This window comes from Zootoca vivipara, chromosome 6 (assembly GCF_965207765.1).
Source record: "Zootoca vivipara chromosome 6, rZooViv2.hap1.1, whole genome shotgun sequence".
Taxonomy (NCBI): Eukaryota; Metazoa; Chordata; class Lepidosauria; order Squamata; family Lacertidae; genus Zootoca; species Zootoca vivipara.
In genome coordinates, this window is record NC_142589.1 from 41,145,909 (window position 1) to 41,166,844 (window position 20,936).

Consider the following 20,936-nt stretch of genomic DNA (forward strand, 5'->3'; position numbering starts at 1 on the left):
GCATTAGTTCCAGTGAATTGGAGACTGCTCAAGAATTGGATTTATTGGCGGTGGGGAATCATACTTTGTAGGTATATTGGTGTTAATTTGTACAAAAGGAGGTGCCCTAGTTTAAGATTGTTCTAAACTGCCCTGAGGCTCCATAGGGTCAAAGGCAAGTTTAAAATAATTACAAATCAATTGACATGGATTTTAGTTGTAGTGCAGGCTTCCTCAACCTCGGCCTCCAGATGTTTTGAGACTACAATTCCCAGCGTCCCTGACCACTGGTCCTGCAAGCTAGGGATCATGGGAGTTGTAGGCCAAAAACACCTGGCGGGCCGAGGTTGAGGAAGCCTGATCCTAGTGTGATGGAAGAGTACATATTATTCACTACCCAAGTTACAGGCAGGCAAAAACAAGGAAGTAAATGATTTGGGATAACCCCTTCTATGGGTTTAATGTCAATTTTGAAACGGCATTCTAGGAAGGGGCTCATGCATGTAAGCCAAACAGTGGTTTGGTGCTGTGGCATGCTGGACATGTCAGCTATAGCTAATAGTGTGCTGTATTGGCTCTGTTAAAGCAAAAGGCATACTAAGTAGGTAAAATGAAATGTTTTATTTGGTGAGCAGGTTTTTATGAGATTTTAATATTTACTGTCTGCTTGCAGTTCCAGTGCTTTGTGTGAATTGAACTTATCACTGTTGCAGAGGTGGCTCCTTTGTGTTCACATACGGATTTTTATCACTTGATGTTTAAAATAAATGTGGGAAAACAACCCAGTAAAGATCAAAGCTCGTTGATTGCTTCACCCTGCTTTTCAGTAGAGGCATTTTCATGTGAATTAGGCACCTTTGTGCATGTGCATGCATTACTTGTACACCTTATTTTTCATGGACAAACTAATACGGCTGGATGCCACGTTAATTACTTCCTCACCAACTAGTAGACCTGGAAGTCTGATCTGAGGTGAAATAATTCCCATATCTAAAGCACACCTCTGAAGTGATCCCCTTCCTGAAAAAAAGTGTGTGGTTTTAAAATACTGGAAAGCAGGTGTTGATTTTGCTGGCTTAGACCCAGAGCTGTGTCTGCATTCTAAAACTGCACCACTCCATGTCTCTTGAAGCTCAATAGTAGGGCATGAAACTTATAGTAAATGTTACTGATGGTGAGGGAGCACAAACAATTTTTTTTAAAAAATAATGGCACAGGCTAGCAAGTAAAATGAACAATTTGCATTCTGACACCTTGATCCTAAACCTCAGCATTGAAAGTTAAACTTCAGGGGCACTTTCAGTGAGAGTGCAGAGGCAGGATGAGAACTACCCTGGGACTTTAGACATTAAATATGGAGTAAGACTGAGGTGTGGGGAGAGAAGGGAAACGAATACTTTTTGGACTAAATGTAGGATAAAAATTGAATCGAGCTAATTCTATGCTGGTCCTTCTGAAATGTGACCTACTTCAAGACAATGGTAGGGGTGTGGTTAGAGGTGTGGCAGGTTTACTAAGAAGAAAAACTAGCTCTGTCCTATGGGCTCAAGGAGGTTCTAACTTTTCACTTCTGACTTTTTTTTTGTGTCTCTTAGTGTGTGTACTACACATGATATTTTGCACAAACGTTATTCCAATCTCCCAATTTTTAAAAAAATTAATCTAGTTGAGAGTGCTGACTGCAGAAGAGTCTCTTGGAGAGTCTGACCCCTCAAGTCTCAAGAGATGAAGATGCCACCAGAAAAGTAATACTGAAGAAGGAATAGATATAAAGTGTATTTTGGGTTGGAGGGTGTTCCACACCTTTTAAGATTTCTGAAAGGAAAAACAGTAGTATATTTTATATGATAGGTCATTCCATCCTACACGCAAAGTACATTTGAAGCCTTAAGACCGTCATATATATAGGTTTGTACGGGGTTTTATTTTTCGTCCAATATTGCAGCCTCGGTTTAATATCCAGTTCATGATTTGGTTCTGACAAGTGTTTTATTTCCCTAATCGGAGGCGGCCCACCAGCTGGAGACGGTGAAGCCCGCTTGGCCCAGGTGGGAGCGCTCAGCTCCAAAGGAAGCAATGAAGACGAAGCTTGCCGCCGCAGCTGAGGCAAACCGGGAAGGGGGTAATAAATGAGGCGGCGCTCGCTCGGGCTGAGCGGCTCCTTCGCAAGAGGAGTTTCGTTTAGGCGGGAAAAACTCAGCCGGTGAGCTTTCAGGTTTAGCCGCTCGCGGGACCGGGGGGGGGGTGGTGGAGGGCAGCTGCAGGCCGCCGGCGTTTGCGAAGCTTTCCAGGTAGCGAGTATCTCCTCCCCCCCCCTCAACCTGGGGTGCCTTTTCAGCGTAACGGCAGGTTAATGGGCGTAGATTTAGGGGGACCCCTAAATCAAGTAAATGCATAGAAATACTTGGCAACTGACCAATTGCGTGGCAGATAACTCGGTTCTGCCCCCCCCCCCAATAAATCTTGGCTACGCCCATGTGCAGGTTCCTGTCAGAAAGGGAGAAAGTCGCTGGCATTTTCCTGTTCCTTCCTGCTAAGTATTCGTTTATTTATTTCCTCGCATTTAAAAGCACCACGAATAAATATAAAATATAGAATTACAATTCCACGTTATTCCATACAGCATTATTATGTGAATCATGATAAATCTGTTAGTCCTTAAACTGCCAGAAGACATGGCTGGTTTTGTTTGTTTGTTTGTTTGTTTGTTTGTTTGTTTTGCTGCAAATGACTTTTCATAGCTACCCTTCCAAACATGTTTTTATTATTTTTGTGTTTCAGAGAATTGTAGGATTGGAAGGGACCCCCAAGGGTCATCTAGTCCAACCCCCTGCAATGCAGGAATATTCACTTATTTGTCTTGTCCCCACCCACCACACACAAGGCAATGTGTATATGGGTTGCCTCACTTCAGAACAAGCCTCTGAAGTAGGTCAGGCTGAGATACGACAGGCTTTTCTCAGATACATGGGTGAAGAATTCCGTGGCCATTCAGTTAGTTATAGATCTTAAAGTCATTAAGTTCCGAACACAAGAGCTTAACTTGAGAACGTTCTCAAGATGGTGCATGAATCCAGCCAGACCAAATAGAGTAACAAAGAAGAGTCTGATTGTTTCTTTATTGTAAAAGTTGTTATTATTTAAACCTCAATAATATGGAAGTAGCCTCTGATCTACAAACACTTACCATAATAAAAACAGACCCTTTGCTGTTCTTTTTCTTGGTGACTGATGGACTCTCCCCCCTTGCAACAAAATGGTTACAGTCCCTGTAAAATATGTTGCAGACTTTATTTATATTGAATATTATTGAGGTAATACGCTATACAAATTCAGGAGATTAAAGTGTGTTTTTGCCAGCTCTTGTTCTTCATGGTCTTCGAAATAATTACAACTTTACTTGCAGTAGGTTGGGCAAAGAAACTAGTTCCAGAAGTTTTTAACAGAAACTTTTAGAAATTATTTGTTTCTCTCAAAACACTCACTAAAGATGCTAATAATCTCAAATTTGTCTCTAAATTAGCAGATTTTATGCCACTCTAGGCTCATATGGGCAGAAGGGTGGGATATAATTTTAATAAATAAAATTAAATCATTTATTTGCAGTATGTGCTAATTAATTTGCAGTACTTCCTCAGTTTGGTTCTAAACACTGATAAACTAGAACCGCCACACCATCCATGAAGGATTAATAAAAATTATTTACTTTGCATCTCTTTGTATATTATGCATGTATGTTAGGTGATCTTGAGTATGTTGTGCTCCTGTAGAAGTGGTAATCAACATTAATACAAATGTTAGATTTTATTAAGCTGAATTTACTTTCCTTCATTTTCTTTTTAAAAATCCAAAATCGTGCTTTAATAACAGAGACAACCCTCTCTCTCTTTGTTTTGCAGTTAAAGGCTAAGTAAAATAATACAGTCAAAATGGAAAATGGAAAAGATCAGAAAATGCCATGTGGTAAATTTGCCAAAATTATTTTATATCCATGTTACTTTTCATTATTTTAGCAGTCTGCCAGGCTAATCTTCAAATGGAAGTAGGTAAAAGACATAGCCTTTTGCAGAGATCCAAGCACCTGATCCACAATGTTGGAGATGTCCTTCTGCCTAGCACTGCCTGACTCCACTGACATATGTCACTGAGAAACCCCATCAATGAGGAGTGCCCAATGTGCTCACCCAACTGGTGGTAGTCAGTAGAAACTCCCAAAATGTGGTTTTGGGAGCTGCGAAAGTGGGCTGGTCTGGTCTGGGCTAGCACAGAATCTACTGGACTCTGAGCCAGCTCTGTTGGGATTGCCAAGATAATGGGATTCTGGCTGTAAATTAATCAGCCGTTTTAATTCTGTTTTAATTAAAATTAAATTTATGTAAAATAATTTGAAAAACTGTTTGCTTTATCCTTATAGAGATGAAAACTGATCTGAATTTACTACTTGAATGTCTAAAATATCAAATGGATCATCCTACTACTCAGAAAGAGGCATTGGTTACTATTTATTCAGCCTGTCAACAAAACAGTAAGTTGCATTGAGTAAGTTGAGTTCTAGTTGCATTGCTCCATGTCTTATTCCTTTGGATTATTAAAATATATTCCTTTGAAAGTTGACACTTTCCGCACTGTTTCTGTCTTTGCTAGGTGATGCAAGCGATTATTTTCGAGAAATAGGTGGTTTGATGTTTGTATATAACCTTGCAAAGTCAAGTGTGCACAGCATGGTAAAGGAAGCTGCCTTCTTCACATTAGGAGGTTTAGCCGAGAATAATGGTAATGCACAATTGTATTCTTTTCATATAATTATATTATCACATTTGAAGATATTAAGTTTTCGTGTTTTGTTTCATTTCTGCAAAAGACTAGTTTTCAAGTACATATATGAACAACAAAAGCTTAAATTTGACTCTGTAGCAAAATGACAGCCAGTGCAGCTTCTTCAATAGGTGCATTACATGCTCCCCTTTCAACCTACCCATGGCATTCTGAACTAGCCACAGCTTCTGAAGTAGTCTTAAGGGCAGCCCCACATAGAGTACATTGCAGTAATCCAATACTGAGGTTACGAATATATAGCTTACTGTGGTCAAGCTATGCTTATTCAGGAACAGGTGCACCAGCCGAAGCTGGTAAAAAACACTCTTAGGCTGTGTTCACATTGCCACCTTCAGTGAAGTTCTTCCCCATTTCCCATGCATTTCACAGCTCTTTCCCCACTAACTGTTCACATCAGTGCAGCTTCATTCATTTATGTGTTGATGGTGCAGGGATTCTTTACCTTAGTATGCTAAAGTGTTCATACCCTGGCTAGAGATGAATTAGGGACATCTTAAGGAGACTAAATCAGCAGGAAGTTTGTTTGAGAAACAAAACTTCAAACAGCAGACAAGGCTATGGCAATAATGCTTCTAAATGCCAGTTGTGGGAAACCCACAGGAAGGCAAAGTGCTCTTGTGCTTGGGTCTTGCTTGCTGGTTTTGCCTAGGCATCTGATTGGCCACTATGAAAACAAGATGCTGGACTAGGTGGGTCATTGGCCTGGCACAGCAGGCTCTGTTTATTTTCTTATGTTCATGAGTAGAAGTTTGGGATTGGTTCCGCCAGTGTGCGTGCATCATTTTGACCTCCCTGCCGCCTTGCCCCTTCCCCTCTTGGTAAGCACTGGCAGCACTCTTGGCAGGAAGCTAGCACTGAGGCTCTGCTCCAACAGGCAGGACACCTCTGTCCACAGAGTCTCCGTCTTATCAGGATTCAGTCTTCATTATCACACCACCACATCCAAACATCAGTTAAAGGCGTGTACATTCAGATAATATAGAGAAATTGAGATGGATGTCATCAGTGTACTACAAATAACCACTTCCTGTGGGTTCATTTAATTTTGAACACCACTGGGACAAGTTGTGTATAAATGTCTTGCCCCCAGTGTTATGTATGTTCCTTAAGTGTCCCCTTCTCAGAGCTTCACCCACCTTGTAGCCAAAAAATATTTTGGCGGCCAATAGAAATAAGTCGTGTCTATACAAAAAAATAAATGGACACAACTCTGACATTAAAATGGCAACATTGAGATTTTTTAATCTCCAAGGGCTACTATTATTTGAATCCCTCCCCCCCAACAGACTGATACAGATACCTACTATTATTGTAGAATTTATAAGAAAGTTTGATTCTGTTTGCTTTATTAAATTTAATGTATGTAATATAAGACACAAATTTCTCAGAGCAATATCTATTTTGTTTCAGTATTCTGCCAACAAGCATTATGTACTTCTGGATCATTTGAGGACCTTCACAGACACCTAACTAATAATGATTCCAGTGTGAATTTGAAAAGAATGTCTGTTTATTTCTTAATAGCACTGGTTTCAAATAACAGTAAGTCATTCCCCCCCACACATGTAAGGAAATTGCAGTTACACACACACAAACACATTTTAAATTATGATGAGTAGCCTCCAGATGAATATTAACTGCAATTAGTTCAATTAGACTTACATTCACAGATACATGCTTATAAATTTTATTGCTACTCACAGGTACTTAAGCAAGTTTAACTAATATATTTTCTAAGGATATGCTCAGCTTTAGCAGTGCATAAATCACTACTTAGGTTGCATAATGTCATGAAGACTGCAATCTCTGGGAGTTCTATAGATCGCATAAATCCTTGGGCAATTTAGCATAATTCAATTTGGGGAACAAAGTACTTTCTCAGTACATCCTGTTGGGGTTAAAATGCAGTACAAAAATTTCCACCAAATGTAGGAACTAAAACTGGAAACTGCAAAGGATGAAATGATTGACATTTAAATTCTAAAAATAAAATATCACTTCTTTAAGCTTTCTGTCACTAACTTTCTGAAGAATATGGTCTATATATTTCATATATTACATTTTAAGCTTAGCTGCTATTCCCTGCAGGGTGTATACTCAGGGCCCCTGCAGACATGGGATTGATTGTGGGTGTATTCAGCAACATATCCTTGACACAATAAAGTGCATTACTGGTTGATATATTCTGCTTTAGTTTTTTCTGAGATGCTTCCCCGATGCTACCATGCTGTGTACACGCAACCCCACAAAGAATTCTGGGTACTGTAGTTTACCCCTCACAAAGTAATAGCACTTATGACCACCCTGCTAGCATCTTGAGCACAAATTGTCATGAATGCACAATAAAAAGTGTCTAAAGAGGCCCTCAGTGACAAGCATGTTTCATACCACATAATGTGTGAAACAGTTCTAAGATTTCACTGAATTATTGATTGCTTGATATTTGAAATACTTCTTATATTTTATTTTAAATCTTTACATGCCAAAATGTGGTCATTTTATAGAGCGTGGGCAGATGTGTGCGAAAGAGTCTGGTTGCCTTAATGCTCTGCTTCAATTATTCAGGTAAGTAATAAAGCAAGATTGTTGTACTAAGCTGAAAATTCCTCCCCCAAATTGCTATTTGTTATGTTTTTGTTTTAATTTCCTAACAGAACAAGTCTTTCAGTATGTGATCTGAACCTTTTGGATCAAAAAATTAACGAATATCATCTGTGGTCTTCAACTTGCAGTGCTCTCTGTGCAAGTGTAAATAATCCCCAGAATGGTAGTATATTTTTGTTAAACATTTCCTTTCATTATTTGTCCGATGACAGTGAGGGGAAAGTATTTTTCAATGCATATCTAAGTGTGCCATTGTTTTGTCACCAACAGAGGAGAATCAGAAATTTTGCAGTTCGGTTTTTCCTCATGCAAAAGACTGGCTGCAAAGTAGCATAATGCCTGAGATAGTTCGCCCAGTATGTTCATTCATTGGGCTCACAGTTGCAAATAATTGTAAGTATCTAACCATTGTACCAGCACGTTATTTTTCAGTGAAAAGCCTGATGGGATTTCTTTTGCCATTTCTAGTGCTTAATTTCCTGCATCTTCTGCACAGAAATAGGGCAACTACTTTTGTGATATTATCTTCAAATTCTAGAACATACAGTGGAACCAGGTAAAGAGAGGAGGGGAGGGCTTTTCCATGGCACAGTGAGTTGACACACATCCCCTCTAGCTTGTTTTGCATTTTCTAGAAATCACTATATATTCATTTGTTAAAATATTAAATATATATATGTTGCCTTTCTACCAAAGCATTCAGGGCAGTTTACAGTTTAAAATGATGGCTTTCAGTCTTGATACAAAACAGAGAACTCAGAGGAAAATCAGTACATTCAGGTACCAGCTCTTTCATAGTGTTACATAATAATAGACCTTCCAAGTGTTCCTATTTTCCAGAGATAGTGCTGGATTTACAGAAGCTGACAGAATGTCCTGCTTTTCCTTAGGATGTCCTGCTTTTCCTTAGGATTTATCAGAGAAATGTTGGAGGGCATGGAATTATCCGATCCCTGAGCCATCTGAAGGCTACCCTGTATAGGGAAATTTAAAAATGTTTAATGTTTTATTATATTTTTTATATATGTTGGAAACCGCACAGTGTGGCTGGGGCAACCTAATCAGATGGGTGGGGTGTAAATAGTAAAATTATTATTATGGATTAGGATGTCCCTATTTTCATCTGAGAAATGCTGAGAAATTGAAGGGTTTATAATAACCAGATAGAATGGTTGCTGCAGTAAACAATTTGAGGAAGGGATGAATTGAGATCATGATAGAAATTTTTTTGTGAATAATTTCTCTCAAAATTAATTTACAAAAGTTTTATTACATCCAGTCAGAGCACTGATCTGTCTAGCTCAGTATCATCTACATTGCATTGGAGTGTCTCCAGGAATTCAGACAGGGGTCTTTCCCAGCCCTATCTGGAGATGCTTGGGATTGAACTTGACACCTTCTGCATTTGACAGAAAGCCTGGAAAACTTTAGCTTAAAGCAAACTATGAGAGAAGCATGGCTGGTAATTGTTATGGTTTGTTTTTGTTTCTTCAAGCAAGAATGCAGCAATTTTTTGTTTCTGTTGGTGGATTAGCTGTTTTGGATGAGCTTCTTGTGAAATTGAGACAGAATTCAGTTGCAAGCACAAAACTTGCCATAGTGGTGACAAAAACGATTGATGCCTGTATTGCCGATAACCGTGAGTGAACAGATTTAAATATCTTTTTATATAAATATCTTAACAGAAAGTGAAGCTTGTATTCTGTAAGGGTACATCCAGGTTCTAGTTAGGTCCATGCCTCCATATAGGATTAAGTACTCTCAGATAATTCATTACTTATATTACCAGGATCTGCCTTAGTTTCTGACTTTATTTATTAACATGACAAACATTAAATATAAGGATGGAATAGGCGCTCTATAAAAGTATGTCTCTTTACTGCATGTAGAGTTTAATGGGTGTTGTTTTCCCTTTTAAATTTATTTTGTACCAATAGTTGCAGTTGGAATTAACCTGCCAAGGTATAATATTGTGCCAAATCTCCTAACACTGCTTTCTTACAAACATCTGGATCCGGGAGAAAAAAATAGTATTATACTTACCCTTGGACACTGTACATATGGCTGCGGTAGGAAACTGGTTCTGTATTTTTTAAATTGAACATGTTAGATGCTGCATTCAAATGCAGTTTGCATTAAAACTCCAGTGCACAATTACTGTACTTAATAATGACCTATGAAGAAACCAAACCTGATGTTGCTAGAGTAATGCATGGTTAGTTTTAACAAGCTGCTTTATCCCTCATTTAAATAAAATAAAAATGATCACTTTGAAACTTACTACATTTAGGCTGCAATCCTATATCCACTTACCTGGGACTAAGCCCCATTGAACTCAGTGAAACTTACTTCTAAGTAAACATGGTTAGGATTGTACTATAAATAGGATTATGATTAGGCACCTTTTCCATTAGTGGTTATTTCTAGTGCAGGATATAGGAACTTCTACAAAATCCTGATAACTGTCAGAGCCAAGTTAAGAGTTATTAGTGGTAGCTAAGTATAAATTTCTGCTTTAACACTTAAGTCTTAAAAAGGCACTATGCAATATTTCCATTAAAACTAATAGGATAGATTCATGTAAATGAAGTCACACTACAATATGTTACTGAGCGTATGCAAATAAGCTAGATATGACTAATTGAAGTTGGGCTGAAAATTCAATATAACTGCATCCCATTGTAATTTTATTGCTTATTCTTCCAAATATGATAAAAGGTGCTGTTACAACTGTTTGGACAGTTTGGACAAATATGTTCCAAGAAACTAATGGTATTTTTTTTTAGAGGAAAATCAATTTGCTCTGGTCAAGAACAATGGCCTTCCACTTATGATTCAGGCACTAACTGAATCGCAGGATGAAGAACTAAATAAGGCTGTCACCTTTGTGCTGCAAAATTGCAAGCAGATCAGTAAGATTATCATTATTTTCATTACTATTTTTAAAAACTTATAGGGCAGATTTGAGAATATCTTCTTGCCCATTAGCCACTTACCCATTTGCTTTATCTGCAATTTTTCCTATTTCACGCAGGTTAGAGATTATCAACTTCTGTTCTATGCTTCCCTACCCACTTTCTTCTACTTGTTAATTTGATCTCTTCTTGCTTCCATCTTCCCTTGATGTAGCAGAAATATTAATGAAGGGAGCATGTCTAGGGCTGTATTTGTATAAGGTCCTTTAAATACCCTGTTTCTCATATTTTAAGACATACCCATAAAATAAGCCATAGCAGGATTTTTAAGCATTCAAGGAATATAAGCCATACCCCGAAAATAAGACATAGTGATAGGCGCAGCAGCAATGCCGACCGCAGCAGGAGGAGGAGGAAAAAAATAAGACATCCCTTGAAAATAAGCCATAGTGTGTTTTTTCGAGGAAAAAATAAATATAAGACATGTCTTATAATATGAGAAACACGGTACTGCAGAGAGATGTAAAAAGCAAAATAAAACACATCTTAAATAAGTCACTCTCATTGAGAGCCAACATTTTTAAGACTTTGGCATGTAGCATAAAATATAACTCTGTTTTTATAAAGCCAGCTTACCTTGCCTTATTCTAACTTTTTCTAAAGCTGAGAAGTTGTCACTGAAGTTAGGAAAACATTCATTAAAACTGGATGATGCAGAACAGTTGAAGGTTGATTGGCAGAACAAAGAGATGATCCTTGAAGACTACTGGGACAAAGCCAAAGAAATTTTATATAGAATCGAAGGACTTGAAAATGACCGACAACAGGTGGTTCTTCGTTGTTGTTGTTGTTTTTTTAAAAAAAATAAGAATAGATGCAGTATGTTAAAATCAGAGGATTTTTAAAAATCATAGATATTTTCTATGCAAGAAAATAGTGTCTGAATGAATTATAAAAAGGGAAGCATAAGCCTGATAAGCTGTTTTTTTAAAAAGTTTTTTTTCCTATTTTCCTGTGGTGGAAGGAGGATATCATCATCTGGGTTATTCCTCCCAGTCAGTCCAGAAGGTAGGGCCAGCGAAAACAGGTTTATGTTATGCCTTCTGTGGGGAATAGCACCTGTTTCAAGCTTCCATCCTGCCTTGGCGTCACTTTTTAGCTAAAGATGTTTGTTTCTATTCTAGTATTCCTAGCCTGTGTAAACATGACCATTCTTTGTTATGCAAACAAACATATTTCTGCTACCAATAGTACTTCAGATAAAATATCCTACCCACCTGTAAAATTATTGCTCCCCCATATTCAGCCACATAGTCATGGTGATTCAACATGAACTTCCCTCATGCTTTCCCTCAGTAATGTAATTATTAATTTTTAATTTGATCAGTGAAGGTTAGGATATCACAGGAAGAAACCTCTTCCTTATCTGTTTACACTTTCTGAAATGCTTTGGAACGCTAAGTCTTGTTTGTGTTGGATAATTTCTTAGGTTTCATTATTTTTATGCCCCAGTCTTGTTTTTAGTATTTTCAGCTGCTTATTTTGAAGGGAATTGAGCATGAAACAACAACAACAATTTGACCTGAATTTGACAAATACTTCTTCCTTCAAAGTAAATATGCAGTAATATTAAAATTGTGGAACCAAAATGCAATTGTCAAAACAAGTATTGAGTTCCAGCAAATTAAAACTGACTTCAACTTAAAGGAAAACAACAGTGGAAAAAGACATACCTGAAATATTAAATAAGATTATGAAAGAAGTAATAGGTGTGAATGATGTTTTCATTCTAATCCACAAAGTTTGGCTTTTACGAGTCAACTCCCTGAGTTGATCATCCCTGCCTTGAACCTTCAATATAAGTAGCCAAGGTTTTCCATCCTCCCCCCCACACTGGATGTATTTTGTATGACCTTCAATTGCTATTTTTTTAAACACAGAAAAAAGTGAGAAGACAAATATTAATTGATTATATTCCCAAAGAAGTGATCCTGCAGACTACCCCTATGCATCTTAAAGAAAATGCAAGCAAGCCAAATTCAAGTGACATAACATATACAGAAGTGAACCAACAATTACTAGATTCTATGTCTACTAAACTGATTGCTACTAAATTTGTAAAAGACTATTCAAAGAATGAATTACTAAAGCCTGCCAATAGGAATCCAATTGATGCTTCAGTGAGTCGAAATGAACTTAATCTTCATGCAGCTGATAAAATGAGGACACCCAACATAACCTATCAACATAAACATATTACAGATAAAAACACTGTCTGTGAATCTAGCAAGTCTGAAGTACAAGTAAGGTACTGTATCTATGATCCTACATACAATTTTAAATTGATACTTTTAAATCCTGATTGTGATTCAAATTAGCAAACTGCATTTAATATTATTAAAATTTGTCATGAACTCTAATGGACTGAAATTCCATCTGGAAGATATAAGGAGCTGTAGACCTCTTTCAAAATGAAACATTACTTTCAGCTTTTGAACTTCTTCATGGCTACTGAGTAGCCTCATGTGTGGAAGGTACCCTTAGAATTTTTATTTGAAGCGAAGTGTATGAAAAAGATTTATATCAAATAAATGCAGGTAATAAATAAAATTATCCCAAGCTTCAATGTGCATAGGAAACATGCCCCCCTTTCCCTGGTTAGCATTATTCACTGCAGTGCAATGTGGGAAATTGTGGGAGTCAATAAGCATGATACAACACAATTAAATATATATTAAGTCAAGTTTTAAGAATGTCTTTCTTATCCTTTTAGTGAATTATTGTGTAAACAGACAGATATTGCAGGTAAAAGAAGAACTCAACTGGTACAAAATGCAGGTAGGTACTGTTAATCAAAAGTGTTTAATTTCTGACATTTTACTAAGTTGATAGTTGTTAGAAATTAGTTTATTTTAAATTGGATGAAAAATAAGCACATATACCATACTTAGTGGTTGCATTTGCACATCATGCAATGCCTTGGGCTTGTGCACTTGGTCCCTTCTCTCCTCTCCTGCATAGCCAAAAGAAGCAGTCAAAACCTTTTGCTTTTTACATTTGGTTAAAAGTGGTTTGTTGGAGCAACACACTGTGGTTCATAGAACTATAGTGTCAGAAGGCATCCTGGGGTTCATCTAATTATCCACCCCCATCCATGCAATGCAGCAAGCTCAACTAAAGCATCCATGACAGATGGCCATCCAACCTTTGCTTAAAAACCTCCAAGGAAGGAGAGTTCACAACCTTCCAAGGGAGTCCATTCCACTGTTTAACAGCTCTTATGTCAGAAAGTTCTTCCTGATGTTGAGTCAGAATCTCATTTCTTCTAACTTGAAGGCATTGGTTCAGGGCTTCAAGCTTGCTCTGTCCTCTATGTGACAGCCCTTTAGATATTTGAAGATGGCTATCATATCTTCTCTTATGCAGACTAAACATATTCAATTCCTTCAACTGTTCCTCATAAGGCTTAGTTTCCAGACCCTTGATCATCTTGGTTTCCCTCCTGCACACATTCCAGTTCGTCAATATCCTTCTTAAATTGTGGTGCCCAGAACTGGACACAGTACTCCAGTTGTTGTCTGACCAAGGCAGAATAGAGAGGCACTATTTCTTCCCTTGATCTGGACACTGGCTTTCCCCCCCTGCTGCATCACACTGTGTTGATCATGCACCACACATGTTAATCATGTGGTCTATTAAGACCCTTAGATCCTTTTCACAGGTGTCCATCTTATATTTGTGCACCTGGTTCTTAGAACCTTACATTTGTCTCTCTTGAAATTCATGGCCCAGTTCTCCAATCTGTTACAGTCATCTTGAATTCCGATTCTGTCTTCTGCGGTGTGTCTGCAAATTTGATGAGCATCTCCTCAGCACCTTCATCCCAGTTATTTATAAAGATGTTGAACAACAACGGGCCTAGGACAGAACCCTGTGGCATCCCTCTTGTCACACTTAGTGAGCACTCTTTAGGTTTGCTCAATCAATCAGCTACAAAATCCACCTAACAGTAACTTCATCCAGGCTGCATTTTACAAGCTTCCCCCCAATAATATCATGAGGGGCTTTGTCAAAAGCCTTACAGAAATCAAGATACACTACAAACAAGCCAACTTCAGACCACAGGTTATGATGCTGACTTGTTGGAAACTAAGCACCATAGTTAGTGTTGACCACAATTCCAGGTATGGATGACATGGCAAACTGTGTTTAACTGAAAGCAGAAGCAAAAGCATACAAACTCATCCTTGGGTGCATGGGAAAATGAAGGAGGTGTGTGAGACCAAGGTATGCCATAGCTTATGCATATTGTACTAAAATGCATGTTGTGCTAAACTATGGTTTAGCATAACATCTAAACAAAGCCAATATGTTTTACGTATATTGTTCATTATATGTTGTCCAAGCATGCTACATATTTGCCCATGTGGAATAACAGTATTACTCCATCACATATTCAGTGATGAATTTGTCTTAAATTTCATAATCTAGTATGACTTTTTATTGTTAAAACTATTCATGATATAAATGTCTGTCACATTTAAAATATAAGCACAGTTGTATTCAATTACAGTGGTATCTTGGCTTAAGAACAGTCCAGTTTAAGAACAATTTGGTTTACAAACTCCACAAAACTGGAAATAGTGTCTTGGTTTGAGAACTTTACCTCGGTCTAAGAACGGAATCCGAACGGTGGAAGGGCACCAGCGGTGGGAGGCCTCATTTGGGAAAGTGCGCCTCGGTTTAAGGACCGTTTTGATTTAAGAACGGACTTCCGGAACAGATTAGGTTCGTAAACCGAGGTACCACTGTATTTTAAGACCAGAGTTAAGGCTGTCATAGTAATTCAAGCTCCATAAAGCTGGAAAATGGTTGCTAAGGCTGATGCTATAATGGACTTACCCTAACAGGTATCATTTTTATAAATAGAATTTTGAGACATAATGTTGGACTTTTTTGTTGGCTACCCACCTTAACTAAAGGGGTACTTGTGTGTCCCTCCAACACATTGTACGGTAATAAAATTACATAGTTCTGGAAACTATGTTAGACACTATGAACTTGGACACCATGCTCCTGTATCACAGTGTCAACTGAACAAATTAATGCCTTAGAAATTTCATCTGGTATGCTGGCTGAATAACTTAGTTTAGCAACTTCTTTTTTATCTTTATCTTAATTTTGTGTTATTACGGTCTATAACTACATAAAGTACATAACATACCTGAATTCTTAACCATATGTTTCATATTGATCCAAAAACATTTCTCTTTTATAGATCCATTATGTTCAAGAATAACAAGCAGGAGGATAAACTGTAATCTGGCTGCTTCTAAAATAGCAGAGTTGCAGTGCACAGGTGGTTTTTGTTGTTGTTGTTGTGTTTTGTAAGAAGCCTAAACTAGGTGATTTATCTACCGGTAGATACTAACAGATATTTCTTTTCTTTAAAATGCTAGATAATTTTTTTACATTTAAAGATGCAATCACTTTGTATTGTGTCTTAAAAATTAGTAATTTTGTTTTGGAAATCTAAGCAAAGAAGGATCCCCCTCCACAATTTTGAATATTTGAGCAATAACAAGGCCACTTCCAACTCTACAATTCTATGATTCTGTTTACTGGTTCAATATTAGGTTTACCAGTGAATTCCCCAAAAGTACTTGCTAGATTTACTGATGTTAAACCTGGAAAGACCAGACTATGTAAATCACAATTTACTAAAAGCAGATATGAAAAATTCAGCCTGAAATCCTTTTTAAAATGCCTTTTACAAAGTCACATGCTATTTTACTAATACTGTATTCTATATTTTTTTCAGGTTGTATAACAGTAGGCATTCCCTTAAACAGCCGAAATTGTAGCAAGATTTTGCAGTCTTGTAAATATCTATGTGAACAACACAAAGTTACTCTAGAAACTGAACTGAAATATAAAAGGAAGATAAAAAGATCTATTATCTCTAGCAGGAATACTTCTACAGAGTATAATGGTAATAGTAATCATTTTTCATAAAATTTCATGTGGAGCATGCTCTAGCCCAGTGGTTTCCAAGCTCCCCCCCCAACCACTTGAAAATTGCTGAGGGTCTTGGCCAGACACTCCCAGACTTTGGCCCTCCAGATATTTTGGACTACAATTCCCATCATCCCTGACCACTGGTCCTCTTAGCTAGGAATCATGGGAGTTGTAGGCCAAAACATCTGGAGGGCCGCAGTTTGGGGATGCCTGGTCTTGGCAGACCACTTAATGATTTTTCTGCCTGTTGCAGCAATTGTAATATGATGTGCAATACGCTGTATAATTTTTAATTATATTTTCATTGCCTTTTAATTTTTTATATACTGTATTTTATTATATTTCATATAATTTATATTATAATACAATAAAAGACAATAAGAGAAAATGTAAGAAATAAAAGAAGCAATTAGAATGCAAATATATGTCAATATTCAATTCAATTCAGTTCAGTTCAATGGATGTGTAATCTCCTGACTTCAACCATAGATCCCCCAAGTTAGCTGATTTTCCTCCTCCCAGAGCTCTCCCTGGTTCATTTTTCATTGCAATCAGGCTTCTACTAGTCATGAAACCTGGGGGGAGGGGCAGTAAAATAACATGTCCAGGTATACCTATGCAGGGAAGACTAAGCAGCTGGGGAAAGGGTTAAGCCTGCCCACGAAATCTCCCCTACAATGGCTGCCTATGCCAGCATTAGCATCATAAAAAAGCAGGTACGGTATGTGGAACCTTTGGCCCTCCAGATGTTGCTGAACTACAACTTCCATCAGCCCCCACAAGCACAGCCAGTGCCATAGATCAGCAACATATGGAAGGCCAAAAGTTCCCCATAGCTGTGATGGAAAACACAGGATTTGGGGAGCCCTGCATTTCTCTCATGAAATCTAGTTCTGTCCTTTGTTTTCCACAATTTACAGTAATTTTAAATAAGCAAATGTTTTGTTTCAAACAGCAGATCTTCAAACAAAACAGGATGCATATTCAAAGAAACAAATAATCCAACAGAAACACAGGCTTAAACACCAGGATCTGAATGAAGATCATGCTTTCTCATTTAAAGATGGGGTATGGACACCTAAATGGCAAATGTTCTGTATGTTAACATTTGTGTATATGTTCTAGTACATATGACAGTGTTATTTCTAATAAGTATTAATGCCTAAACTGAGACCCGGCCTCAGCACACTGATAAATATTATTCATAACTGATGAAAGGATATCCGTAAACCACAAGTTATTGTTAATAAACAAACAAAGAAATAGCCTAACCAAAGCTCTGGTACCCCCACTTTGGAGAAATGCATACCTGTACAATGCTTGTGTTGGGCTCGGGACTGGACATAGGACCTTCTTTATTTCCTTGTATGAATGTTACCATTGAGCTCTGGCACATCTGCCAAATGTGTACTGTTTTCATTAATGATGCAGAAAACTGATATTCATCTGCCAGATATACCTGCAGCAACTTTTGAAAACAGCAAACGGAGAACTAGGAAAAATTTTACATCAGAAGAAATAAGATTTCTTTTGGATGGTGTAAAGAAAATGGGCCATCATTGGAATTTAATTTTATGGACTTACCCATTTCAGAAGGGAAGGACAAATGTTGACCTTGCTAAGAAATACTACCACTTACAGGTAATATTTCAAATTAATTTTGTGCTAGTATTTTACACCTTTGGGATAGGATGAGAGGAAAGAACCATTGGGCTGGTTTTGGAAATAATAATAATAATAATAATAATAATTTTTTATTTGTACCCCGCCCATCTGGCTGAGTCTCCCCAGCCACTCTGGGCGGCTTCCAGTCGAATATCAAAACAATACAGCAATAGTACAATTACAAAAGTCACAAACAATACATAAACCACATCAAAAAATACACAACCTAATAGAAAACAATTTTGACATAAATCAAAATCTAAAACTAAGAATACATCCTTAATACAGTTTAAAATAACATAGGTAAAAAATAACAGGGATTTAAACAAAAAAAACAAAACAAAATGGAGCCCTCTCTGCCCAGCAGCATTGGCGGCAACAGTCCTTTATAAAGCCCATCAGGCCCCGCCCTGGGCCAGGTGGTGAGTGGCAGGACTGGGGCCTCCGGGCGCTGAGCAGGGGAGTCCTCCTGGCTGGTAGCAGCAGCAGTTCTTAAAGGCCTTGGCCCCGCCCAGGCGAGGTGGTGAGTGGCAGGACTGGGGCCTCCAGGCGCTGAGCAGGGGAGTCCTCCTGGCTGGTAGCAGCAGCAGTTCTTAAAGGCCTTGGCCCCGCCCAGGCCAGGTGGTGAGTGGCAGGACTGGGGCCTCCGGACGCTGAGCAGGGGAGTCTTCCTGGCTGGTAGCAGCAGCAGTTCTTAAAGGCCTTGGCCCCGCCCGGGCCAGGTGGTGAGTGGCAGGACTGGGGCCTCCAGGCGCTGAGCAGGGGAGTCCTCCTGGCTGGTAGCAGCAGCAGTTCTTAAAGGCCTTGGCCCCGCCCTGGGCCAGGTGGTGAGTGGCAGGACTGGGGCCTCCAGGCGCTGAGCAGGGGAGTCCTCCTGGCTGGTAGCAGCAGCAGTTCTTAAAGGCCTTGGCCCCGCCCTGGGCCAGGTGGTGAGTGGCAGGACTGGGGCCTCCGGGCGCTGAGCAGGGGAGTCCTCCTGGCTGGTAGCAGCAGCAGTTCTTAAAGGCCTTGGCCCCGCCCAGGCGAGGTGGTGAGTGGCAGGACTGGGGCCTCCAGGCGCTGAGCAGGGGAGTCCTCCTGGCTGGTAGCAGCAGCAGTTCTTAAAGGCCTTGGCCCCGCCCAGGCCAGGTGGTGAGTGGCAGGACTGGGGCCTCCAGGCGCTGAGCAGGGGAGTCCTCCTGGCTGGTAGCAGCAGCAGTTCTTAAAGGCCTTGGCCCCGCCCAGGCCAGGTGGTGAGTGGCAGGACTGGGGCCTCCAGGCGCTGAGCAGGGGAGTCCTCTGCTTTCTTCAGTGGATGGTGGTTATCCATTAGTGTTGGAGGTAAGGCTATGCAAATAATGACACTTGCCCCTTCAATGGGAGTGGCTTTCAGGATGTAATGACACTGAGTGAAAACCACAACTTGAATCCAAGTAGCCATTTACTTCTGGAAGTGTAAACTATGAAAGTAAGGTTATTTAAAACCCAAATATCATCCCTGGGACTCAATAGTATTTTGCAATATTATTAATTGATTGTACTTCAATCAATTTTATTGTATATAGCCAACGGCCATTAAAATAAAAGCATTTAGATAGTACATTTCATTTCAAGAAGAAATACCAAGGCCGTTCTCAAGCAAATAAATGTTTCATTTATTTGTCCTGGGGTCGGGTGTATTGGCTCCAAACCCAGCCCCCCTGGCTCGGCTGGATTGCCCAGGAATCAAATAGCCTATGGTGGGAAAGCCCACCAATCTCACAGTGGCTGGCCTGGGAATTCCCCCACAACCAGCTGCATAGCTCCAATGTTGCTCCCAAAGGGGAGGGGCCTGGTGCAACAGGCTGCAACAGCCACCCACCCTGTGACCGGGTAAGCAGCCATTCTCAAGCAAATAAAAGCCAACAACAAAATAAGAAGAATACTATAAAGCCACCTAAAATACAGCAACCTGTAATTAAAATAATTAGCACAACAACTACATTAAAACATACATAATTAAAATATATAGCTAAGCAAGCCCATTAGAAAAGCACGATAGCTAAAACAGTTAAAGCAGCAATCAAATCAGGGTAGCAGGGAAATGTTTGTCCAAACAGGTATGTCTTCAAGAGTTGCCACCTGACAAGTGGATGCTCCAAGCCTGGGATGCCTCCTTCCCAGAACTAGCCTAGGAGCTCTTCCCTGTCCTCTGCACCCAGCTTACATTTTCTTCTCCATACAAGAGAGTCTGCTGGGCTGTCAGTTGAAGATGTACGTTGCCAAAACTAGCTCTGCTTTTCAGTGCAACTGGTTCTGGCTTTCTCCTCAGTTGGTCATGCAGCTAACATATGGCAGAAACCGCCCTTATCAGGGTCACATAAATTGTCAGGTAAGCAAATGTTGACTGTGACTGCTAACTCAACATAAAGTACTGGCAGAGCTGGAGGAGCTCTAAAAAAGCCATATTCTTCTCTCACACACCTTCCTCTCACCTGATACGTCCAGCCTGTATAGCCATATGAATCACAACTGGATAACAAATATTTGTCTGTGCCAATGCTCTGACATTTGCCTTGTCTGGTTTCCTTTTTTTCTCTTCTCTCACAGAAAAATAAAAACAAGAAAAACGTATGACATCTTATAAGTTACGTGCATTCTGTCAAGGAAACAGGATCATCATACAAGTTGGCTCTTTTTTTTGTTTAAAATGTAATAATTATTTTTTATTAAGAGGGTACTCCATTTTGTACTTGATTATTTTGTGTGCTATATGTCCTTTTAATCAGTAAATTTATTTTGAATATAATTTATCAATATGTATAATCAAGAAAGTTGGTAACTATTCTATCTTACAGTATTTTTACTTGCTTTGGATATAAATGCTCTTTAAAAATAAATATGAAAATGCTACGCAAATGAAAAAAACAAGTTTATTGCTAAAGCTTTTCATTATACTTT

General features: G+C 38.9%; 1 protein-coding gene across 2 annotated transcripts; it reads left to right on the top strand.

Moving 5' to 3' along the window:
- Window positions 1-3,874: 3,874 nt before the first annotated feature.
- Window positions 3,875-20,936, top strand: TERB1 (telomere repeat binding bouquet formation protein 1). Of its 2 annotated transcripts, none has more exons than XM_088671075.1 (17): window positions 3,875-3,942; window positions 4,394-4,504; window positions 4,624-4,752; window positions 6,226-6,357; window positions 7,320-7,380; window positions 7,470-7,582; window positions 7,690-7,812; window positions 8,915-9,058; window positions 9,357-9,488; window positions 10,206-10,331; window positions 10,998-11,161; window positions 12,275-12,642; window positions 13,108-13,172; window positions 15,613-15,693; window positions 16,156-16,326; window positions 17,308-17,420; window positions 20,586-20,936. In XM_088671075.1, the coding sequence occupies exons 1-17, from the start codon at window positions 3,909-3,911 to the stop codon at window positions 20,610-20,612; spliced, it is 2,094 nt and encodes a 697-aa protein (XP_088527201.1). In that variant the 5' UTR covers window positions 3,875-3,908; the 3' UTR covers window positions 20,613-20,936. The 2 variants fall into 2 exon arrangements, with proteins under 2 accessions (XP_088527201.1, XP_088527200.1); XM_088671074.1 differs by lacking the exon at window positions 20,586-20,936 and adding an exon at window positions 17,784-18,047 and having other exon boundaries at window positions 17,311-17,420.

What these genes read in the sequence shown, in the direction of transcription:
- TERB1 (XM_088671074.1), top strand. Translation starts at nt 3,909, where the DNA reads ATGGAAAATGGAAAAGATCAGAAAATGCCATGTG. An exon ending in AGATCAGAAAATGCCATGTG is followed by an intron (nt 3,943 to 4,393) that starts GTAAATTTGCCA and finishes TTATCCTTATAG; the next exon opens with AGATGAAAACTGATCTGAAT. An exon ending in AGCACTGGTTTCAAATAACA is followed by an intron (nt 6,358 to 7,319) that starts GTAAGTCATTCC and finishes GTCATTTTATAG; the next exon opens with AGCGTGGGCAGATGTGTGCG.